Source organism: Triturus cristatus, chromosome 7, assembly GCF_964204655.1.
Source record: "Triturus cristatus chromosome 7, aTriCri1.1, whole genome shotgun sequence".
In the NCBI taxonomy this organism is placed as follows: Eukaryota; Metazoa; Chordata; class Amphibia; order Caudata; family Salamandridae; genus Triturus; species Triturus cristatus.
This window is the reverse complement of record NC_140590.1, coordinates 1,270,632,112-1,270,658,217: the sequence shown is the minus strand read 5'-3', so window position 1 is coordinate 1,270,658,217 and position 26,106 is coordinate 1,270,632,112. Positions and strand designations below refer to the sequence as shown.

The 26,106-nt window shown below is 47.3% G+C and overlaps 1 protein-coding gene across 1 annotated transcript in view; it reads right to left on the bottom strand.

Moving 5' to 3' along the window:
• LOC146811801 (aspartate beta-hydroxylase domain-containing protein 2-like) overlaps positions 1-21,413 on the bottom strand; it is a 28,488-nt gene extending 7,075 nt beyond the window's left edge. The window contains exon 1 of the mRNA XM_085618794.1: positions 19,395-21,413. Coding sequence (XP_085474920.1) covers positions 19,395-20,196 — 802 coding nt within the window. The 5' untranslated portion in view covers positions 20,197-21,413. The remainder of the gene's footprint in view (positions 1-19,394) is intronic.
• Positions 21,414-26,106: the final 4,693 nt, after the last annotated feature.

The window sequence follows — 26,106 nt, the reverse complement described above, 5'->3', positions numbered from 1 at the left end:
AGTCACCGAACAACCATTCCGCATCAATGAATCCCTTGCAAGAGCCAGGCCCGCAGACCCAACGAACGGAACACAGGCAGAGGAAGAAGAGGACCCATCAGAGGATAAGGTATGAATGGCCAAGCCCACCCCGGAGACACAGCCAATTCCAACAGCAGGGGATACCAAGGGCGACGCATCCAACCCGGAGCAATTAGAAGCACAAAGGATCCCTCCCTCTTGATCTTCTGCAAGACCGCCGGAATCAGGGGAACAGGTGGAAAGGCATACAACAGACCCGTCGGCCAAGGGAATGACAGGGCATCCACTCTCCAGGCATCCCGGCAAGGCATAACTGTGCAAAAACAACGGATCTTGGCATCTTCCTGGGAAGCAAACAGGTCCACAATCGGATAGCCAAACATCCTCCGCAACTTCCTGAACATCACATGCGTCAGGGACAAAGACCCCATGGAAGGAAACACCCGGCTCAGACAATCCGCCACAGTGTTCTCCGCGCCAGGTAGGTAAATGGCAGAGAGGGATTTCAGATGCACCTCTGCCCAACAACATATCCGACGGCTGAGGCAACTGAGGGGACGAACCTTGCACCCCCCTTGATGGTTCACAGAAGACATCACAACCTGATTGTCCGTTCGGATCTGCACATGGTGACCCCGAACAAGATCCGAGAAATCCAACAGACCCAGAAGGACGGCCTTCAGCACCTTGTAGTTGGAGGAACATGACAACACCGACTGAGGCCAAACCCCCTGAGTCGTCGAATCCCCCAGAGCAGCACCCCACCCCAGCAGGCTGGCATCGGTAGTGACCACGCGGGTGGGAACAATCAGAAATGGGCGGCCCCTGGACAAATGACCTTCGTCCAACCACCAACTCAGGACCACCCGAATATCGTCCGACATAGGAACCAAAACACCCATATCTAGGGAACAGGGGTCCCAATGCGACAAAATGTGGGACACCACCGGGTACATGTGGAGGCGAGCCCACGGCACCGTCAACAACGACGCCGACATTAGACCCTGAACCCTCAACCATAGGCTCACAGGATGAGAATGCCCCAACAACAGGGCACGAACTGCAGACACCAGGGACATAATCCTGGGAGGGGGCAGGAACACCATCCCCAACTGAGTCCTGAACAGAGCCCCAATGAAAGTCAATTCCTGTGCAGGAACCAGGGAGGACTTGGGTACATTCACTAGGAACCCATGATGCTCCAGGACATGGCACACTCTCTGGACATGCAACTCCGCCTTAGGAAGAGAAGAAGCAGAAATTAAAATGTGGTCCAGATAAGGAAAAACACTAATGCCCTCCCCATGCAAATGTCCAATAAGAGGAGCCAGAACCTTAGTAAAGACCCTGGGAGCAGAGCAGAGCCCAAAGGACAGTACCTGGAATTGGTAATGACGACCCAGCACGCAAAACCGGAGAAACCGCTGAGAGTCTTGATGAACACGGATATGCAGATAAGCATCTCTCAAGTCTATTGACGCAAGGAAGTCGCCCTGAGATATCAGATGAAGGATCAACTGAAGGGAAACCATTTTGAACTTCTGGTGAGGGATGTAAGTATTCAACCACTTCAGGTCCATCACTGGCCGAAGATCCCCAGTGCGCTTCGACACCAGGAATAGGATGGAATACACACCCAACCCCGATTGATCGACGGGAACAGGAATCACCGCACCTTTGACCAACAGGGATTTGATGCCGTCCAAAAGCGCCAATCTCCTTACAGGGTCTCTGGGACAAGGAGTGGCCCTGAAACAGTCTGGGGGAGTCTGGATAAATCCAAGACGCAAGCCCTCTGAAACCACCTGTAGCACCCATTGGTCCGACACATTCATTCTCCAAGAGTCCAGGAAGAAACTGAGGCGACCCCCAACCGGACCCAAACCAGGAGCGATCCAGTCATGATTTTGGTGCAGGAGTGGAGGAGGAAGAGGAACCGGAGAACCGGGTTTTTCCAAAGGAAGGAGCACCCTGGCCACGCCCCCTTCCACGAAAGGGCTGACCAGCCCGACCCCTCCTAGAAGGGCCAAAAGCCCGCTGAGAACCAAACGAACGGAAGTGACTCGCCCTCTCAGGAGCCAGGAGTTTACGGTCCTCCGCCGTTTTCTTCACCATGTCATCCAGAGGTGACCCAAAAAGTTTAACCCCAGAAAAGGGAATCTTCATCAGGAGACTTTTCTGCGCAGCATCAGCCTTCCATGAACGAAGCCACAACTGGCGCCTCGCAGCCACCAAAGACCCAGCCGCAGAAGCCGCCGCTCCCAAAGAGTCAAAGGAGATATCCGAAAGCATCCGAACCTGTTGTTCCATCATAGCAAGGGTAGAAGAAACATTCTCGCCCTGGTCCAACAATTCTGACAGAGACTGAAAATCCTTAAGCAAGGACTGGATAGTGTAAGACGAATAGGCAGCAGCCCTGATAGAAAAATTTGTAGCCGCAAAAGTGCGCTTCACCGCACCATCCACTTTACGGTCAACCGGGTCAGCAGGAGAAGAATCCTCCGAAACCACAGTCCCATGAGACGACATGCTGGCCAACAAGGAGTCAACCTTCACTGAGGAAGGGAATTTCACAGCAAAATCTTGCAGCGGGTACCTCTTACTTAAAAAACGTGGAAAGGAACCTTTGTCCACATCCTTCCATTCATTCTCCAAGACTTTTGAGACCGAAGAGTGGAGAGGCAAAGAATCAGGTTCAGGACGTTGATATTGTGCAAATAGATCGTCCTCCAGAGGAACAACAGAAGCAGGAAATACCAAGTTCTCGCGAATGTGACCCAGCACCTCCTTCAGTTCGGCACCCTGCACAAAGCGACCCTTGACATCAACCTCTTCCTCATTCTCAGAATCAGCCGCAGCAGCGCCATCAACTTTAGCCCTCTTCGCAGGAGGAACAGGCACCCGACCATGCATTGCAGCAGCCACAGCAGAATTGATCATCTGTTGCAACACGTCCATAGACGGGATCTGCATACCAGAACCCACAACCAAGGGATCAGGAGCAGCAACATCCATAGAACCACTCTCCATCATAGCCAAACACAAGTGGACGAGTGAATCAAACACAGGCAAAGAAGACAACACGCCCGGTAGAAAAAGGCCCCGGGGTCGCTAGGCAACCATACAAGCCAGCCCATGCATGCCGAAAAACAACATAAATGCCGGGAGAAAATCCGCGCGCATGCGCATAGACAGCTACAGACCTTCGCGTGAGGTCGGAGACAGACCGAAAGTCTCTCAGAACCGCAGCAGAAAAAGGAACGCGAGCGGGAGCCTCCGGCCCCCACATCAAGTCCACTCGGCCTCGGCAGCAGGTAAGAATGTGACCGGGAGCCTCCGGCCCCCAGAACAAATGCACCCGGCCGTGCTACGTCCGCTCAGCAGGTCGCGCGGTCGGGAAAGGAAACAAACATTCCAAGAACGAGTTGACACAGAAACAAAACGCCACGAAAGTCCGCTCAAGCAGGACCAGAGGCGCGAAGGCAGAAGAAGGGGGAAAAACAAAACGGTATTCCATCATAGTCAAATACAAGTAAAACAACACAAAACAATCAACTACTTCCCCCAAACTTGATACCCTAGGGCAAAACGGGGCTGCTCAAGCAGGACCCCAGCCCCACTCACCTGACCATTAGGGAACACAGCACTCGGAGAAGTGCAGAAAAAAAGAACAGATCGAGCTGGTTTGTTTGTATCCTTTTATGGGATTGGCTGAAGCCACTGGGGGCCATATTGGAGGAGGGAGGGGAGACTAGAGCGCTGCTCTTTTATTTACTTGGAGTTCTGTGTGGAGCCGGAGGCTCATATGTATTACTGTGGCAAGGAAGACTGGACGAGGAGGTAATGCAAGTCACTGCGGGTTGGAAGGAGTGTTCAGCTGCAGATAGAAGCATGCCCGCTTTCAGTGAACACCAGCAGTGCAGTGAATAAACCTGCCGCCATAAACGTCTCCTCACCACCAAGTGAAGGTCAATGTGCGGGTGAACCATAGGTGAGAGGATCTCAAAAGATGCTTCTCTCGTGCTCCCTGCTGCAGCAGAGGGGGCTCTGCTCAGTGCCCTGCCTTTCCTAGGGTTTGCTGGTTCTGCCAGCACGGTATTTTGACGCCACCACTCACGTATAATTAATTATCTCCTCGTATTCATGTCAGAATGCAGCAAAGCCGAGTCGTCGTTGAACATGGGGCTGCAGGTAACACGGAGATCTTTTACAGCTTGCTCTGGTTTTCGAATTATATTTGTTTAGCGTTTATTTATTGGTTCCATAGCCTTGGTGGTGAGGGCACAACTGATTACCAGTAATTAATGGATTCATTACCTCCTCGTCATTTGTCCTCGGCCCTGTCTTAACTATTCAGAGCATACATAACACCCAAAACCCCTGGTAAGCTTTCAGAACAGTCTTTATTAGACCATGAACAGAACACAGTTCACACAGAAAAGAAACCCACCATGGATACTTCATTGCGGCCTAAAGATACTGTGTCAGAAACTTAAGGAGTCAGCATCATTTACATTCAATGTATAATGTGGCACACATTGATTGGGAGTGGACCAGGTAACCGCTTTAAGGATTTCTTACAGAGACACCACTGCGGTTTCTGCCAAAGATGGAGACACTGCCCTTGTAGACCGCCCTTGGAGACCCCTCAGGAACCTTACACTCAGCAGAGACGTATGCTTGAGACATGGCTAGCTTCCCCCTTCTACTCAAAGTCGCCATGGCTACCTTTTTACTGTGGGCAACAAAGTATTAGATAGGTAGAACTCCCTTGTTCTTGTTAGATAAAGCACCAAAGTGCTTTTGACATCCAAGGACCTGGGCAAGCCCCCATTCTACGTTATCTGGTACCACTGACGACACAATCTCTTGTGAATAATGTAACTGCTTCTGTATCTTTGGCTTCAACTTGGGGTCTAGTATCAAAATGGTTCTATCAACAAAAAACTTCAAGTATGGAAAACTGATAACAAGTGCCCCTAGTTCCCCCAACCTCTTTTCCGAAGTGACTGCCGAAAGAAAAGCTACCTTTGCAGAGACCCAGGCCATATCTGCAGACTTTAAGGGTCAAACGGTTTCTCCTGGAACTCCTTACTATGGACAAATCCCATGTAACTGAGGGACAATGAACCACTGGTGGTTTTAACCTAAGACTCTTCAAGAGATTAAAAACTAAAGGAAAAGTGTTATTTTAACAGTACCAGCTGGCTCTCTACAGCCTCTAATCGCCGACCACTGAGCTGAAAGTGTTGAAGGGGACAATCCCAGCACAAAACCATCGCACAAAAAATCCGAAATAGGAAACTGGTCACAAGAGCTAGGATCAACACCCTTGTCCTTGCACTATTTACCAATTTCTTTCCAAATGCCTAGTATATAACGCAAGAGTTGATGGTTTCTTACAAGCTTAAATAACAAGAGTGACCTCCTTTTTACAGCCTAAACCCTGAAAACCCTGCTGTTCAACCTCCAACCCGTGAGAGTCAAGGTTTGCAACTCTGACAGCGACAGCACTGGTGACAGCAGGAGAGTAGGTTGAAGTGGAAGGCAAAAAATTTGCCCTATGCTAACTGACATAACAGTGGAAATCAGACCCTTCAGGGCCGAAAGGGAGCTACCAGAATCATGTGCGTCTGCTCGCTCTGAACCTTCTGCAACACCCTTGGTAGGAGAGAAATTGGAGTGAACGTTGTAGGAAGGTGGAATCTGACTAATGGTTGCCCCCAACTTTTTGCCTGGTATTTGAGTGGTTTTTGACTAGTCTGGCGGGATCCTGCTATCCAGGACCCCAGCCTATCTGCTTTCTCCCTAAACGATGTGAGTACCCTAGGTACAAACCAATTGGTTACTGAGGTTACCCTGGCAGTCCCTTGTAGATGGTACCCTAGGTACCCAGGGCATGGGTCCCTCAGTAGGCCTACCAGGGCTGCAGCACTTATTGTACCACCCTGGGACAGCCATACAAAATGACACCACCAGACCACTACTGTAGTCTGGGTAAGGTGGTGCTAGCACCCCTTACAGGGATATAGGTACCCTATATCCCACCCCATTACAACACATGTACTCTCATGGGTCACCCCTATGGCAGGCCTTTCTAATCCTACAAGGCAGGGTGCTGAGATATATGTGAGGGGGGACCCCTACATGAGTAGGGCCTCCCTGCAACCTTCGTAAAATCATTGCTGGGTTGTTTGTAGTGTAGCCATACCATATACTCTTAACCGCATTATAAGTCTATCGCGATAACGCGATAACTTGAGAATTGCTACACACCACCATATCGTGTTTGGTGTCAAACATGTAGGAATCATACCCCCAGTCCAGCCATGGGCATGAGGGTACGATTCCCCCCTGCTAGAGGGGCGATATGGGAAAAGCGGCAGAATTTAGACACCAATTTTAAAGTGCACAAGTAGCACAAAATGGCTACTACCCGTCACCTACATGACCCTGGCTGGCTGTTGCTGGGGAAAATACCAGCCTCGCCAGCTGGACAATAGGGCTCCTGTGGCAGGGAGGTGCTAGCATCTCCCCAGACAGGATAATGTGGATTGGAACAGGGTGGGTGCACCAAATGTCCTTTCAGAGTTGCACGTAGGCAGCTGCAGAGTCCTCATTCTGCATACACCGCTTGGAATCGGTTCAGGGGCATCCTGCCCCTCGCCCAGGCGGGAAACACACAAAGGGGAGAGGGTGTAGCCACCCTTTCCCGCCTCACCAGCCATTGGTGGACACTACTCTGGACACTCCCCTAATCTTGGGGATAAAGGTGAATAACGTGGCCCCAGAGCCTCAGATTAATCTTGGACTTCACAGACTTGACCTTCGACGAGCTGCTGCCCAGCTGACTGAAGAAATCTCCCTTGGGATAAAGGAGTTATCCCCCTGCTTGGCAGGCACCTGAAACACTGCAAGTGACCCGGTTGGAACCTCGCTGCTCCTACGGACTTCGACGTCCTCCAGCACCCTTGAGGTGGGTTTCCAGCGCATCCCAGAGGCCAGTGAGTGTGCTCAATGAGTTTGGGCACCGTGGACCGCGTGGGTGCCGAGATCCCCAATACCCCAGGACACCGGCCACCTCTTGCGTAGCACACGACCCTGACCAGTGGGGAAGTTGTGCTTTGGCCCGTTTACGAGCCAACCACTCTACAGCAATTGTGCCAAAGACCAGCGCCCTAGCCCCCTCCGGTGGCCCGTGGGTGCCCTTTTACGCACTCCAAATTGCCGCCTCCCGCGGTCCCTTGTCTCTCGACTTGTGGGCCCTAGCGGAGGTCTATCTCGACAATCAAGAGTTCCCCATGTTGCTCCAGGCCTGCTCTACAGTCTCCCCGAAGGAGACCTCTCTCAGACCTCGTGGGTCTGCACCGTAGCAGATTTGTTCATCTTGCGTGGGTTGCGGTTGCCAAGGCTTAGCGGATCCAATCCGGACACTAACACCGCAGCGACCCTCATCCGACGTGGGACAGTCGCCCTCCAGAAGCTGGCCTTCCTTGAAGCCTTCCGGAGCCTGTGGCTGCAGATCCAAGCTACACCACCTTCCACCTGAAGCACCCGACATCGAAGGGCTCTTTGCTTTGAGCCTCCTGGTCACTTTGCCGTGACCTAGACTCTGATCCCTCTGCTTTCAGGTTCTTCTCTCAATCTTCACATCTTTGATCTTCACGGAATCATCGACGCTTTTGGCTAGCAGAACTTTTGACTCTTTTTCCATTGAAAATCAGCCCGCGACCCGACATCGAAATCGACCTATGCACCCGGCTTCCCTGGGGCAGGTAACAGTGGTACCTCGGTACTCTCGAGGTAGTGGGCTCCTCAAAAGCTTAACTCTAAAGTTTTAACTTTGAACTCCTGCTAGAAGTATTTTAAAACTGTTTATTTCCAACCACGACATTCTCCATAGGCTATAATAGAGATCCCGATAGCAGCTACTTCCACTGCACGCGCCTCCCGTGGGTCCCCTTCCTCATAACCTGGGGTGGATTCTTAAGGGGCCAGCGATCCTAAATGCCCTAGGCATTGTCTGTAGATTTGTTGTGGTTCTTATACCACTATTTTAGTATATGGTTTAGTCCCCCCCCCCCGGGGCCCAATGTTAACAGTGCTATTTATTTGTATCTATCCATGCTTGTTTGATGTGTAACTTTGTCTCAGCCTCATAAAGAGACTGTGGGATTCTGTTTAGAATAAATACATATATTTTATATATATACCTGTGTGGGCTACTCTTTCATTTGGTTATTCAAGAGGTTATCTATGGTAAAACAATAAGCTTAACACTCCTTCAAGACTTAGCCTGAAGGCTGCTCTCCACAGCTACCACTAGGATAGCTTTCTTTAAAGGTTGTCTTAAACCTATCATCAATAAGAGTCGAATTGGACTGGTGCAAGGTGTCCCTATAACTAGGAGACAGCATATGCCAGGCCAACTTCTCACAAACGTAAAGAGAAGGGCCACTGGAATGACATCGTATCCACTGCCCACACCCCTGGATGCCAAACTTTAGAACAAAAGTGTGGCAGAAGAGCATTGTTTGGAGAGGCAAACAGATCTAACAACGACCGACCGAACCTCTTCACTTTTCCCTGAAAAGTCTGCCACTTGAGGTGATAGGAGACTGATTTTGGAAGATTGCAAATCAACTTATATGCTAACAGATTTTCCACCTCCAGAATATATGTTGCTTTAAAATGCAGAACATGTTGTTTTGATGAGAAAATCTGCATGGTCATCCTTGCCAAATTTCGTTTCTTGTGCTGCCTTATCTGGTTAGATAGGCCTTTGCAATTGGTTCTCTGTCCTAACCAAAACTGCAGCCCCTTCTGTCGAGGGAGCAAACCACTGAAGGGCACATCAAACTGCCCATAGCTCCTTCCAGTTTGAGGAGTTTATTCTTTCTGAGTCTGACCACTCTGCTTTTGCAACCAACCTATCTAGAGTGGCGCCCCAGTTCTTGCATCTAAAGTAACCACTTTTGAACATCAAAGCTGAACGAGTGCTCGTTTTATTTTTAGATTTTTTGGATCTAGCCACCATATTAAGTGATTCCTTATCTCCTTTGAGACTGAGATAAATGCCTCGAACTCACGAGTTTTTTTGCACCAATTGTCAAGAAGATGATAAAACACCGGTTTCAAGTGGTGTCGGGACCAAGGCACCACCTCTGTCATGGCAGACATCAAGCCCTGAACAACTAAACATTGTCTGGCTGTTACCTTGGGAAGTGACAAAATCTGGGTCATCTTTTCACGAAGACGGAGAATTTGGTTCTCTGGTAAAAACACCCTCCCCCTCTGAGTGTCTATGAGAGCACCAATAAGTCTCTTTAACTGTTCTGGAAGAAGGCTGGACTTCTGATAGTTCACAATAAATCCCAGATTCTCGAGATAGGAGCACACCATCTTCACATTGGACACCACCTTCGAAAAAGAAGAGTCAGAAGTCAACCAATCATCTAAATTTAGGAAACAACTGCACCCCCTTCAACTATAAGAAAGAAATCACTGGTGCAAGTAGATATGAGAACACTCTTAGGGACGATGATAGTCCAAAGGGGAGTGCTCTGAAATGGAAGTGATAGCCTAGGATCGCAAACCTGAGATAGTGTTGACTCTCCTGCAAATCCAAAGTTGCTAAAAAGGTGTGCCTTGTAAGAATCAGAATTACTTATTGCAAAGTCAACATCCTGCAAGTGGTGTACTACGCAAATTTGTTCAACCATTTCAAGTCCAGGGCTGGCCTGAATTTCTTTTGGGTTTTGAGACCAAGACGTTTATAGAACAGACACCATACCACCTCTACGAGAGAGGAACCTAGACTTGCTCCCTTCAAGAACATTGCTTGGATGCTCTCCAGCACTGAACGCTTTTTTACTAGGTCTTTCAGAATTGGCAGAGTTTAGAATCGAGATACTGGCAACTGGTTTGCAAAATCCATAGAATAACTATTTTGTATGACTTCCAGAACCCACTTGTCTGTCACCACACAGTACCACTGTGGATAAAACACCTTTTGCTGTGTGCTAACTGACACGTCAATGTAGTCAGGATTTGCTGAGGGTCAAGGTGTGGTCGGGTTTTTGGAGAAAAACACAGCTCTCCGACCTTGGGAACTGCCTCGGAAGGGATGCTTTTTATCCCTGGCACCTTGATTTTGCTTCTCTTTTAAGAAAGATTTCCTTGCCCCTGCAGCATGAAAAGAAAAATTAAGATCCTCTCCTCCGCCAACTTTTTTATAATGTCATCTAACTGACAGTCAAATAACTTGTTCCCCCAGCACGGAAGATGATGGATTAAAGATCTATGCGCTCGATTAACTTTCTACAACTTCATCCACTTCAATTGCCTACCCGCAACTGTGGCGCCTGATGCTGTAGAAGCTGCCCACAAAGAGTAAAACACTATATCTGCCAAAAACTGCGCCAAAAGTTCCATCTTTTCCAATATCCCTATAGGGTCTTGTCATTCCTGTAAACAGTCAGAAGGTAACTGAAAATTCTTTAACATTGCTTTCTCAATCCAAATAAATGACTAACATATCCACCACTCAAATTACTTTCATATTTCACTATACTAATTCAACACTAATCCTTTATGGGTTCAGGAGTAGCATGCTACTCGCCAAAAAAGCGCTTCAACACCCCATCAGGGTTTACAAGCGCTATATCAATGCAAACTTTTTCCCTCTTCTATCCCTCCGCTGTCCTTTTCACTCACTCAAATTACTTTCATATTTTACTATACTAACTCTCTAGTGATTCTTTATGGGTTTCCGGAGTAGCGTGCTACTCGCCCAAAAAAGTGCTTCAAAACACCATCAGAGGTAAGAAGCGCTATATAAATACAAACCTTTTTTCCCTCTCCTTTCCTTCCACTATCTTTCTGAATCCAAATAACTAACTAACCTATCCACCACTGAAATTACTTTGATATTTCACTATTTTAATCCAACACTAATCCTTATGGGTTCCGGAGTAGTGTGCTACTCACCGAAAAACTGCTTCAACATAGGGTGACCAACTGGCATTGGTGCACATTCAGTGAGTGTAAAAATTCAGGACAAAGGGTCAAAATTCAGGACACAAATTCAGGACAGGAGGTCAAAATTCAGGACAAAACTTCAGGACAATAGGTAAGTTTTACAGACACATCAGAGGAGTTTGCGCAATAGTATATAAGTAAGCCCAGCCATATCCAAACATATTCAACCATTTGCAAACCTATCATCATGTATCCTTCCATCTATCATTTCACTCATCCATCCCTTCATCCATCCTTTCACTCATCCATCCATTATCCATCCATCCTTTCACCCTATCCATCTGTACACTCATCCATCCACTCTTCTACCCATCCATCCATTCACTCATCCATCCAGCCATTTACCCTTTCACCCATCCAGCCATCCTTTCACTTACTCATCCATCCACCCAGTCACTCATCCCTCCACCCATCCACCCTTTCAGTCATCCATCCATCCTCCCTTTCTCTCTCCATCTATCCTTTCACTTAGTCATCCTTCCTTCCATCCATCCACCCACCCATCTACTCATCCACTCATGAATCCATCCATTGACCCTATCACTCATCCATCCTTTCTCTCATCCATTTATCCTTTCACTCCTTCACTCATCTATTCATCCTTTTGTCCACCTTTTGTCCACCTACCCTCCCTTTCACTCACTCATCCATCCTTACATCCGCCCTTTCACTCATCCGCCCATCCATTCACCCTTGCACTTATCAATTCATCAATCCATCCATCATTTCACTCATCCATCCACCCACTCACTCACTCATCATCCACCTTTTCACTCATCCATCCTTTCACTCATCCATCCACCCTTTTAGCCATCCAGCTACCCTTCCACCCATACATCCAGCTATTTACCTTTTCTCTCATCCATCCTTCCACTCACTCATCAATCCATCCATCCTCTCTCATTATCCATCTATTCAATCTTTCATTCATCCATTCACCCTTTCACTAATTCATCCACCCATCCCTTCACTAATTCATCCACCCATCCCTTCACTTACTCACTCCCTCACTTTTTCATATTAATTTTGAGCTGAGCCTTTTTGAGAAGAGGCCCATCAAGAACTTCACCCTCGCTGCAGGAGCCATTCCAGGACTGGGACAGAAGCCACCCAGGGCGGAGACAGGATCCACCACAGGGGTGTCAGGAGCAATCACAGGCGGGGGGGGGGGGGGGACAGGAGCCACCACATGGGGGGACAGGAGCCATCACTGGGAGGAGGGCAGGAGCCATCACAGGAGGGGGAACAGGATCCACTAGGGTGGGCACAGGGGTGGGCATGCAGTATTCTAGTATCATCTTGGTCTCTTCCAGAGTGGGGTAGGGCTCCTCACCCCCTCCTGGACAAGACAAAGAGACGACAGGCTCTCTTTCCAAAATGTTAGTTTTGCCATCCCCCACTGTGATGTACAGCACTTAAAGGAGATACTCCAAGAGAACTGATGCAACTGATTGTCCTCCATACTTTGTTAATCAGTGTGGGTGCGATTGTGCCATTTCTTTATTTTATTACATTATAGACTGCATGTTTGAAGAACCGAGGTTTGCTTACAATTTAGTATCCGTAATTAAGCTCTGTGAAGAGAACCACGTGCTGCCTCGGTGTAATCGGGCCGGTTCTATGATTTTTGGGGCCCTGGGCAGGAAGGGAATGTGTGAGGCCCCTCTAAATTGCAGAGACATGCCACATTCAGGGCTGTTTGCATCTGAATAGATGCCCCTGCTCCTGAAGCTGCAGCCCCTCCCTCTCAGTCACCTTCAAACATCTCTTAACAGCTCATCAAGGGCTGAAGGTGTGAGGGTTGCCGTCCCGCTGTGCCTCTCCAATGCTACTGGGTGTCTGAGCTTTGGTACTGCATCGGAGTCTGTTACACCCGACCTCAACAGCATCGGAGTCAAGCAGGGAGGTGGGTGGAAGCTGTGCCGGCTTTAGGGTGGTGCGACCGGTGCCCGGTTAAAATTACGGACAAATGGCGTCCGTTAAAGAATCCTTCACGGACAACGAACAGACGGCCGAAATTACGGACTGTCCGTGGAATTTACGGACGGTTGGTCACCCTACATCAACGCCTCGTCAGGGGTAGTAAGCGCTATATAAATGCAATTACAATACAATAAACAAAATATGTGTTAGCTCTTAAGGCAAAGTCAAGGCCACTGGAATTATGCGTCAGGGGAGCCCCATATTATGCGGCAGAGTTGACTAAATTATGCAGCTAGAAAAGTCTAATTATATAATGCAGCACATTTTTTGACAGTATTACTCCATTGTTTTGTCATTTTTACACATGGTCTTAATGTCTGGGCAAAGGTTTCACTTAATTAGTATGAGTTTAACAACCAAATTGGAAAATAACCATTTGAAAGATGACCAGTTAGCCATTGCAGAGGAACGTCCTCTGTGCGTGAACATATATTGCCACATTTGTATTTACTTTTGATCCATTTGAGCTGGAAACAAATTGTTTTTGTTAAAATCTGCAGATCATATAACAGATGATAGATTATATGGCAAATGCGGCAAATCCATATTTATGCCAAAAAAGACGCGGTCTCACAATCACATAGTTAAAGTGGCCTTGGGAAAAGTGTGAGACCAAATAACTCCTTTTAAACGCACTTTATCCTGAGGCTCAGCTAATGCAGGACTCTCCTTAATGCGGGTGTTCAAACTTCCACCTGGAAATAGACAGTAGCTCAAAGTAGCTCTTTCCCCTGTGCTCCATCAGGAGGATTCTGATGACTGTTTAGGTCTCGCCTAGCGAAAGCAGCGCATGCGCTGCTCTTGCGAGTACCTTTTGGAATCGATTCTGCCGATGGCTTTTATGCACACGCCTGTATGGACAAACATGGCTGCTCTTGCCATTTGTCCATAGCAGACAGCATGCGCGTGCATGTAAGGACAGTGGACAGTCCGCCGCCATCTTGTTAAACACGGCGTGCTTTCACTTTAAACGCAGTTTAAAGTGAAAGCATGCCGCCATGCGCGCGCTGCACTTTCAATGTTCATCAAGAACAAAACCAAATGTGATACATGTGGCGTCTCTGTTTCTTCCAGCACGCAGCTGTATGCTCTCTGTTATGTGCCGGACTGATTCTAAAGCGAATGGTCGAATACAAATGCATGGTTTTGTTTAGTTCGGGTTGTTTCTAGTTTTCTAACATTCTTTGCGAGCAGAGAGAACCTGCCTATTAAGATGAGCATGGGTATGTTCTGAGGCTGCTTTTGATTGTGCAAACCTGGTCGCTCGTCGCTTACCGTATGTCTTGTAAAAGACTGGCAATAGTATTGCCTGTAGCTGTGCAGAATGTATGTGACCGGAGATTCGTAATGTGTTCGCTGGGTTTGTGAGCCCTAGAAGTAATTAAATATTGCATTCCTCAAAGCTTCAAACCAAGCACAAGCAAATCAGTACCGGGATACCGGTCTGTCAAAGCGCGTCTCGGGGCCTTTGCAGGAGGAAAAGTGAAAGTGCTATATAAACGCAACACCGATTTCTGATCTACAACAGTTTAAAAGATTAACCGTATTTTTTTCCGTAACCCCATACTCTTTTATTTTTCCATCATTGTTAAAAGTGAACACAAGCGTTGTTGAAGCAGTGCAGCTCACAAGCACTGTTGTCTCCTGGTTTAACCCCTCGGGCTTTATGCTGAATCACAGACCCTGTTCACAAGGATTAACACCTTCCTCACTAGTAATCCATGCTGTTTAGCATACACGGTGCTCCATGCAAAGAAGCACTTTGTAGCAGGAACGCCGTCTATTTTCGTGCCCTTTCCTTGTATTATTGCCCCACCAAGTGCTATTGCCCTAACGCTGCTGCCTCACTATGCCTTGTGCGAGTCATGGTCCTGCTGCATAGAACTTTATGGAGGGCTTTAAGTGGGATAAAAAAACTGGGGGTCTCTCAAAGGGGCGTGGCCAATGTAATTAAGGGCGTGGTTTAAAAACACGTAAGCCAAAAGTCTGTGAGTAGCATAGTGTGCTGCCCGACTTGTATTTTGCTGTTTCTGTCATTGCATCCAATTATATGATACAACAAGTAACATCATACCTACAAGTCAGGACTATTGGCTTTGTCAATGGTTGTTAGTTGCATAAGATAAATAAGCAGCAACTGTGGCTTGTATATAATATTGAAAAAACTTCCACTTAAAGCCCTGGTGACACCACGACAATATTGCTGCTCCTGAATCTCAGAAAGAGAAGGGAAATCCAGAAAGAGAATGACTCTCTTTAAAGAATTTCCCGTCCCCTACAACGCTCCCCTGGCATGACCTCATGCCGTAACTTCTGCACTACTGAGGAGTGAGCAGTGTGAGCAGCGCACATCGATGTGCCTGCTGTCACTGCAGGACCGCCCATGCCAGGGCACAAAACAGAGCCCGATAGAGACCCGTTTCGATGCTTCCTTTAAACAAGCATAGCCAATAGGTCTCGCCTTGGGACCTTATAAGTATTTAGTTATGCTGCACAATATCCTTACTGCTACAACATTAACTGTTGCATGGCTAAAGACTTATAAGGTCCCAAAGGCGAGACCTATTGGCTATGCCAATGCTTATTTTCAAAATGCATTTCCTAGACTTCAATAGGCCCTATATGGACTCCTCCATCAGTGTAACTTGCGAAATAGTAGCTGAACTCCAACATATCCCCACAGCTACAGCTGGAGACTTTTACACAGGGACAAATACTACCAAATAACACTCTAAGGGGAGGGGTCTATAAATATGACTACCGCAGGCCCTCCCCTTTCTACCGTTTCTTTTTCTTTTAAGAACCTGCTGAGCACTGCCCTCGGAGCAGGACTTTATCAAAAAATAATGTTTAAAAAACTTGCAGAAAGAAACAAAAGCAATAACAGTTGAACTCTAGCATGAAATAACTGCTGTTAAAGGGTTTGAACAGCCTTCTGCAAAATAGCATGCTTAGGAAAACAGTACACAGCGCACTACACAGCATAATATACTGTCCCGGGTCCCCCAGGTGTGCAAAATATAATTTAAACCCAGCACGCGCGTAATGCACGCTGCTTAAAATGAACCGCCACCGGCACGCCGTCCCAGAGCCTGCTCGCAGAGCCGGTCTCTGGCTGCTCGCGGCCCCAGCCCAGCCCATGAACAGGGAGCGCGAGGGGCTCCTGCGAGCGGAGTAAGCGCCGCCTGCTTCGCAGGCACGTTGTAAATAACATGTGAGAGGATAAACCCATAAATAACCCCCACACCTTACTGTAAACGCCACTCGCGCAGCCAGGGCGCCAACAAGCTGGAAGTACCGTAGGGCAGGGAGGGACTTTATAGGGAATCATAAAAAATAAGAAAGAATTTCTGTACTTTCTCTTGCGAGGGTGCTGGCAGGATGGCAATGCCTAAGAAGCTAGGACTGGGGCGAAGGGCAATGACGAGGTGGTAAGATTACTTACTGGCAATCTTCATTACCCGGAACCAGTTTCTTGACAGTGTTAACCATTTAAGGGGAGGGGGCTGTGACAGAAGACAGGTGAATGGGCAATTGAGCAGATGACGCTCTCAACAATCTCCCAGGAAGTGGACCCATAATTTCAGCATTCCTAACTCTGCAGCCTGCATTCATGGCCTAAATGGTCAGAGATTAAAAGCGGGATTATTGTTAGTTAATTAAAAGTGCGCATTGCAGCATGGGATATACCATTCCCAGGTAATGTTGTTACTCATATGATTTAAAAAACTTTAGCTCTCCTCCACTCTCAGTTGGTTTGGAAAGTGTGGTAGTCCTCCTCTGATATTTGCAGACTGATTGGTAACAAAGATGGCCATCTCTTCCCAGAGAACCTCCCAAAACACCAGGGCTTTAAGAATGAATAAAACACCAAAGCCACATCCAATCAAATTACTGTGCAATTAAATTTGTTACATCTTAAATCTGAAAATAAAAGTTGGAAATCTTTCTCCTAATAGACATAGAAAAGATACTAGTGCTCATTATCAGTAATATACAGAAGCAAGCAGGCACTCTTGGTGGAAGCTTACGCTGATGGCAGTGTTAGAAGAAGGTTACCTAGGGGCACTTTTGGTGGAAGCTCAAACTGCAGGCACTGCTGAAGGAAGGTCACACTGTGAAGAAACTCTTACTGACAGAACGGTTGACGGAGCTCGGGGAGGGCACTTCTGGTGAAAGCTCACAGTGAGGGCACTGTTGCCCGCGGTCGCAGTGACATTACTGACACCTCACATTCACATGACACTGCTTGAGGAGCACACCGCTTAGGAGGTTTCTAACCCTGTCATGGCATTTCTGGAACAATGTAACATCCATATCACTGACAGAGCCAGGGTAATCTCACACTGAGAACGCAATACGTCACTGTAACAAGACACTTCTGGAAGAGGGGCACATTACTAAGTTCATATAGCACCAAGAGGGCATTGATGAGGAAAATACATTGCAGCTGGTCCTAAAACAATACCAAGGCCCTGCCAGGAGGAAGCTTGGAGCGACCATCTCAGCATCTTAACTTCCTAAGTAGGCCATACAACAAAGCGACACTACCAAACAAGCAAACCAAATGGAGTAACCTCTTACTGGCCAACTCAGAAACAATTTGAGGCCTTTTCAGTGGTATGAGGCACATACAAATGATACAGTATAAAGCAATATAATGCGTGCAATACAATACTGGAGTCAAAAAGCACTGACATTACTGCCAGCCAGCCAGGCCTGGACGGCCATCTTTTTTTTCTTCGGGTATTTCCCTGGTGGGCTGGAGTCTTTGGTGGGTGTTTGTAGTCTAGGGAGCCTCTGGTACCGCCTCTGACACTTTCTCAAGCATCCCCAGGTAATTACAACAGGCACAGGGGATGGGAGGGTGGCTTCAGGTGAGAGAGGGGGCAGAGAGAGAGATGAGAGAGGAGGAAGGAAGAAGGGCTGGTTTGACCATGAAGGGCTGATTTTGATTTCCCATCTTGCCCTGCTGCTAGCAGAACTCTCAGACTGACAAGCACTTGTAAAGGAAGCTCGCGGTGCTGGGAGTATGTCACACTGTGTGTATATGTTGTCAATGGTGGCCGGTAAGTTTAGGCGGGAGGGGGGCGGATGGGACACACATGCATACACACTCACAGCCATGCATTCACATGCGCACACACACACACACACACACACACACACACAAACAAACCCACAAACCCATTCACAACACTCATTACCAAACATTCATACATACGCGCATGCACTCACCAAACATTAATTTTTTTTAAGACACACTTACCTGCAGCGCTGTCTCAGAGGTCACAGGAGGCTAGGGACTGCTGCCTTCCCTCATTGGCTGGCCTAAGGTGGCTGACCTAAGGGCAGCCAATGAGGAAGGCAGCAGTCCCAACGTCATCACAGAGTGGGATGGGGTCAGTGGGACTGCTGACCCCACCCCACCCCACTCTGTAATGAAGTGTCACTGATTGACACTCGACCCTGGGCGCTTCAGGGCTTATAACTGAAGCACCCTGGTGCGAGGCAATCAGTGACGCTACCCCTCGTCAATGAGGGGAGGGCCTTAGAGACCTTTGCTGAGCTGAGAAGGAAACGCCCACAGGAGCTGTGACTTCCTCAGCCCAGCAAATTTCAGCTCAGGCAGCCAGGTGCCTACACATTTAGCACATGTCTGGCTCCTGGCTGCCTGACTTGAAAATGAACAGTGTCCATCAAGCTGACCTTTGTTCAGCCTGACGGGCACCGTTAGTGAGGGACAAAAGGTAGGGGGCGTGGCCCTCAGTCGCAAAGGACCGACCGCAGCTGTATTTTGTCCTGCAGCACTTGCAGCAGTTGTATATCAGAATACTGCGGAGACAAATGTTGTATCGTTTAGCACAATATTGTGAGGGTTACTGCATATCAATAAGTACAGATTTGCGATTCATAATGCCACATGTTTGTACCTTGGAGGTATATATCACAAGGTACATATAGGTGGAGTTAAGGCTCTCAAATCTTTCCTTACCAAATATCGTTAACCTTCTTAATATTGCGGTGGTTGATATTTCGCCATGATTTTTTGTCAAGACGGTATTAAAAGCTCGATATCCTGGTAGAATACCCTGACAGGGGAGGCTGCTAGAGAAACCTTACACTGCCTAGCCTCCTTCCTCTTCACCTCACCATACTGCTGAGGGGAGATGATCATCACACTATGGGAGGATGCTCACTGCCAAAGCCGCTCACAGAAGATCGTTGTGTGGGCAGTTGAGTATGGCTGAGTGACGCTCATAGGGAGTACTCGCCTTCTTTATAGTCTGCTCCCCTGATTAACCCTTCCCTCCCCACTTTCCCCCCAAGGCCTTGCACCCTGCTCTCACCTAGGTGGCACCTCACCCTGGCGTTGGTAGGTCCATAGTTTCCTGGAAGCACTGTGCCTGGCTGCAGCACTGAGAAGCAGGCATTGCCAAAGATGTTGCTGTTCACAAAGGTTCGTAGGGCGCCCAGAAGACGGTATGTCCGTGGGCAACTGCGACAATTGCTCGCCACACACTGCCCCTTGCGGTAGAGGTAGAATGTATGCCAGCCTCCAGTTGGAGCTGGATGGGCTGTCCAACCCTTTGGCATGGCACCACCATTTCCAAAGTCCCACTGTATTTCCTCAAAGTCTCGTTCCACAGCTGTGAAGTTTCGCTCCAAGACCTCTACATCATGGCGTTGGGCGTCACGCTGGCAGTATGGCGCTGACGGTAGGTCAGGCAAGAAGAAGACCTTTGGTTTCTGGATCGCCCTGTGGTGGTCGCTTGAGTAGCGATCTTGGTCGCGCACCCCCTTGTGTACCCTGGTCATGCCGGACCATGAGTAGCGCTTTGCATAGTCCTGCAAGTTGTGGTACAGCTTGCTGTTAAGTCTGCGTGAGCGTTGAGGACGACGGACACCTGCTGGTCCCTGGCATGCCAAGTAGCCACCACCCACATCTGGTAGCTCCTGGCTCTCCCGATTAGCTGATATAAGGTCTGGTGGTCGCTCCCGGCCCACCCAGTAGCAGTACCAAACAAAGAGAGCAGCTAGAAGCCCACAGAATGCCAGGATTGGCTCACTGGGCAAGTGGACAGAGGGCACACGTGATAAGAATAGACCCAGTGGGCTCGCTATGTTCCAGTCACCTGGGCTAGGCAGCATCTTCTCCTTCCAGTCCGATGTTGCTTACTGACTAGCACTGATGCCAATACGTTGGCCTACGCCGTGTAGCACAATATTACATTGGTTTCAAGTCAATCTTGTTGGGGGAAACACCACAATCTTCAACGTATCTGCAGCAACACAACAGCTGCTTGAACACAATGGGGCCAACGTTGCAGCAGCTTCTACAAATCCATGCCAACACTCATAAGCTTCAAGCCTTCAACTCACTTTGACTCAATGGCAAGTAAGATTTCAACCCAATGGCCACCTCTATGGAGACTTTGGTGAATTGATCGATACTAAAAAGGCTTCAATGTATCTTGGTACAACGTAAAAAGCTCTTTTGGCCAACATCGCCGGTGCTTTGATACCATGCAGGCCAGTGTCCCTGAGCTTCTGCATATGGTGGGTCATATCTAAAGAGCGTCTGAGCGATCTTAGGCCAGCGCAGTCTTTCACCTCTTTCTGATTGAGGCTAGAGTGGGTTTGATGCCATTAACTCCAGTATCACAGGCCTCTTTAGATAACAATGCGGAGGCTTCAGTTCTTTTCAGGCCAATGATGGAGAAGCTTCAACACCTTTTGAGGCATCTCTTTTGAAGCAGGTCTGACCAATTTTGAATAAGCTTCGCTTATGCTTGGGTCACTGTCCAAAACACCCTGTTGAACAACACTATCGAGGTTTGATGGCGCCTGCAGCAGTGTGCAAGCGGCTAGGCTGTTTGGTCAAACTCCCTGGCTAATTTTACTCCACAAGGGCAACATCTGCAGAGGCTTGGATGCCATTGTGGCCACAGGTTGGGGTGATGCTGGCGATGAGGTGGGGGAGCTGTACTGATGAGGCCGGTGGTTTGCAGCTGCTGGTGCCTGTCCTAGCGATGGCGGCAGAGAGGAGACAGGTGGAGTGATGATGATGCAGAAATGACAGCGAGGTGACAGACGGCCATGTCAGGCTCCGCCGGTGGTCGCCCTCGCTGCTCGCTCCCGTTCAGTGTCTCTGCTGGGAAGATGGCCGGGCCCCCGGCGCACTGGCCGAACCGCTGCTAATCCGTCCAAACGGGGTCGCGGCGGCATCGGCAGCTCGCGCTCTGGCCGCTCGCTCTTCCCTCTCGCGATCCGTCTTCCCGGAGACACCGCCCAGCCGGAGCCGAGCCCTGCGGCAGCGCTGAAGGCGGCGGCGCTGGACTCGGACAGTCCGGCTCTGGCACTGAGGGGCGCCCCTCTTCTCCTTTCGCTACTGTCGTTCCCTCTCACCCGTCATCCCACTCTCTTTATTTCTCTCGCTCGCCCCCTCATTCCTCCGCACCTCGCCTTTGTCTCTCCCTCAGTGTCTAAACGCTTTTCTTTCTCGATTTTTCTCTCTATCTCCCTTTTCCTCTTTTTCTCACTTCTTCTTTATTTGTATTTCGCACCTCACTCACTAGTTCTCTTGCTCTTTTACCATCTCTCTCCCCTCACTGACGATTTCGTCCATCTTTTTCTATCTCTCTCTTGTTGTCTTTCCACTCTTCTCTTCATTATCGAATTGTCTTTCGCATTTTCTCTTGATCTCTATTGTCCCCCTTTATTTTACCCTAGATTTCTTTCTTCCTCTTTTCCTACCCAGTCTCTTTTTCTCACATACATCTTCTCCCATTTTCTTTCCAGTTCCCTTTCTTTCTCTGCCCTTCTCTTTTTCTCTCCCAATGACTTCACCTGTTCCTTCTCTCGCTGCCTCTTTTCTCTTCTCCATCGCTGCAATATCTTTTGCGTTTTCTCTCTTTTCTATTTACTCGTTCCTGCTATTCCTCTTCCTTCTCAGGATTGTTCTCATATATTCTTCTTTCACCCTTTTAGTCTGCTATTTCTATATCTCTCACTCCCTGTTTGTCTCTTCGTGTTTCCTTCATTTTCTCCTCTCTTCTCAGAACCTCTAACTTTCTGTTCCCATAGTCTAATCCTGCCCTTCTTCTCTCCAGATACCACTCGCCCCCTCACGATGCTTCTTCCCCCTTCATAAGTTGTCCACTTCTGAACCACTTATTCTTATCTGTCTCCCTCTTCTTTCCCCACTTTTACCCTTCGCCTGTGTGCTTACCTTCACTCCGTTTCCCCTTCTTCCCTATTTCTCTACAATCCTTTCTGGCACACTTGTGTATTTTTGTACATTTTTGTATTTTGCCATTGAACGTTTCCTTCCACCCCATATTTAAAACCCTTCTTTTTGTTTTCCTTCTTTTCGTTTTAGTCAACTTAAAATGTTTGTTTGTTTTATTTTCACCTCACATTGTGACTCTGCATCCATAAATAGGAAGACGGTGGAAAATGTTAAAAAGGGAAGGAATATAATAAGATGGGAGGATACCACGGGACTAAGGTGTCGTAGGGTATTCTCTAGAAATGGCATCCGTAAGCCAAGTATTCTAAGTTGCCTCTTCCAGCTTTTTGAATTGAGAATCTTCTTTTCTGATTCCCTTTTAGCTATCAGCTAGATGATAGATATTTTGTCAACAGAAAATGGTCATACCATACCCACCCGGAGCTAAATTTGAGCCGGTGGTTGAAGGTGGGGCCCACCAGCACAGTCTTTTTTTGGGGGACCGGCGCTTATTTTTCCTCACCAGACTTTGACCCAGAACAAGAGAGGCAATATCACGAAAGGGAGAAAGAAGAAGAACTAGGAAAACAGAAAAACAGGAACAAGTGCAGAAAGCAGGATTGAAAAAGAATATACAGGAGTGAGATGAAGGAGCAGGGAGTGTGGATAAAAGAGGCATGAAGTGGAATCAAGAGTACAGAGCCTTCGTATTCAGCACCTCGACATTCGATAGGACCAGCTGCAAGATTCATTGCAAAACTTTGTGCCCTCATTCAGTGTTTATTTAATTTGTAAAAAAAAATAAGTGGCAGTGCCCTCGTGAGGAGGCCACCGCAGCGTGCACCAACCATTGCCAGCGGTGCCATCGACACCTACTAACCATCACAATGCTACAAGTATGACAATTCAGTCTGTTCGAGGCCCCCAAAATATATATTGATGAATAAATAACTGTTGTTCTGCTCATCTCTAAATTTCACAGATGGCGCCACTATGTGACAGCTGTCATAAGTGCCGGTGCTGAATATTAAGAGCTGGTGCCGAGTACCGTAAACCACAGTTCAAATTAAGCACTGCCCCCACACTTATTATTTTACAAAGTAAGCACGGTACTAGCCTGCTTCTGTAAAATGCCACCCATTAATTAACCTAAGAGGATGGGTTGTATGTCAGATTATCGACTCCAAAAATATTGTGCTGCAAAAATAACAGGAAAAATACTGACAACAAATCTACCATGACGTTAAGTATAAAGAGGGATTTAGAGATTTACTATTCTTAACTCCACATCTACATACATACCCTGTAGATATACATATGTCAAGGTACATATTAGAGAATGATGTAGAGTAAATTTATGCTTCGCTACATATACTTATCATCACAAGGTTTTTAATGTCAATAATTTTCCTACATTTCTACAATATATTTGTAGCACAATATTTAGGACTTGATATTCTGGTATTATACCTCCGGACAAGAATCAGTCATGGGGGGTCTCCATAAACCTCTCATTCAACCATCCATTAGCAAGTTCATACCCGAGCCTCTCAACCTAGCTACCTCCCCAGCAGAGCCCTAGCTGTTCTCACATCTGGAGTGAAGCGATATAGAAGGTTCAAGGTCAAATGTGAATATCATATTTGCACCTCTGTTTTGATGTATTTCCGATATCACCTAAGTAGAAGAACTTCATTGGATTAATGAGGCCAATTTCTACTCTGCAGTGTCCATAATGAAAGCATATGAGTGCCCAACCGGAAAGTGATTCCTGGAACTTTTCTCCCACTTTTCCCCAAAATGGATTAGTTTGCCAGGACTTTTCTCTGCCCAGCACCCATTCTGAACCCCATCTCTCACTCTGGCACCGTCACAAACCAGTTGTATGACACAACCACGCTTTCCTTTCCCACGCCTTCCTTAACAACGTGGGTGGAACAATAAATGCGTCTGAACTACGCATTCCATTTACAACACAAGTCATTACAACAACTTACCTTAGGGGGTGCTGGACTTTGGAATAGTATAATTTACTATTCCAACTCCCTTCCCTGCAACAGTAGGGAAAGAATTGGACTTTAAAGTCCAACGCACCTATATCTAATGCCTGTTGTTGTAATGATTGTGTTGTAAATGGAATGCGTGGTTCAGATGCATTTGTTGTTCAACTCGCGTTGCAAAAGCAACGTGTTGTTCCGAGGCTGTGATATTTGCTGTTTCCCTCACGAACCGGATTAAATTGTTCATTGTACTGTGGGTGACGCCATTGGTTATGTTTCATAAACCAAGAATAGCTTTAGAACAATTTCATTAGCCATCTCAACGATAATTGTTAGGTTAAATTTACAATGCACACCAGCCAATAAGAAAATACATCCCTCGGGCGTCAAATGTTAGGCATACGAGTTAAACTTGAGTCCAGAATGTGAAGTGGCCCTACAGAGTTCAATTCAGTTCTTCATACATTCCCAAACACCAAATGGATCCAGTCGAGAATTCATGCAAATTAAGCATAAATGTAGTCTATTGAATGATCTTCTAGCCAAAGCCTTCTAAGCACAAAGCATTTTGGAAATAGACAGAAAATTAATTATGGTAGGGTATCATACCAGAATATTGTAACCAAAATATCATGTGATAAAATTGCCTGTACTCAATATTGTTTACAGAAATATCACTCCTTTTAAGTTAATTATAGATAATATACGCCCAATGGGACAATATTATTGTCAATGATATTTAGTTGACAGTACTTCTGTCTTATGATATGTTTGCGAAATGATATTCTGAAATACAATTCATGCTAAATTAGAAGGTAAAACAAGAGATGTTGACCACCAATAACAAAAAACAGCATCCAACAGGCACTAAAGCAGAGGTCTTCAAACTTTTTTGCTCTGAGTCCCCCAAGCAAAATGTTTTGAAGTTGGGCCCCCCTCCAAAAACGTATGTCAAGAAAATGAAGAGTGGAAGGGGCAGGGGTGAGCTCCAGGATGGCGCTTAGGAGGCCATTACAGGGGTATTTTTCTGTAGCACATAATCTACGCTGTATGTGAGACTTATGAAAGTACAAATATATTAAACCAAAACAGAAATGGACCAAAACACTAGGGCCCATAATTGGAGTGTTGTGAGGCTAAATCCCAATGCAACTGCACCTGCTGCACTAAAAAAACCTAAAAATAAAAAAGCTACAAAAACTCATTAACTTCTCTGAGATAGCTGTCTCTATCATTTGTAATCTGCAAAATGACCCCCCACCCCCATAAAGCACAATTTCCGCTGGGCTATCTCTTTGATGTTGTCTAAGGACCTCACTACTTTCTTCCTTCACCTGGAACGAGACCCTGCTGGCCTCCTCCCTGTCATCCCTTCTACTCACCTTGAAGGACATCTGCATGCTAACAGATGTCGAAGCGGACGGGATCTATGGGGAACGACATGCCCCATGCTTTTTTAATTTTACAAAATCAGTTCCCATACTTTTTGTTAAAAACACAACCCCCTCTGAGCCATTGTTGTGGCCCTCGAAGGGGCTCTGTGTAAAAGTGAAGGGAGGTTGGGGTTGGGGACTGAGTTTTCCTGTGCTGTGAAGCTCATGGAGGGACACAAAGCTAAGAAGGAAACAGTCATTCTCACCAGGGTGCCTGCCACCTGAAAGAATGCAAATGTGTGCAATTGGTTAATCACCACAAGAAAAGGCAGCACGGAAGCCAGTTTAAGATTTAATTGATGCAGGCACCCGAGGCTTCATGTGGACAATGAGCTATTCTTTTTTTATATTTAGGGGCAGATTTACTATTGTTTCATGTAGAGTACTGCAACAGCCG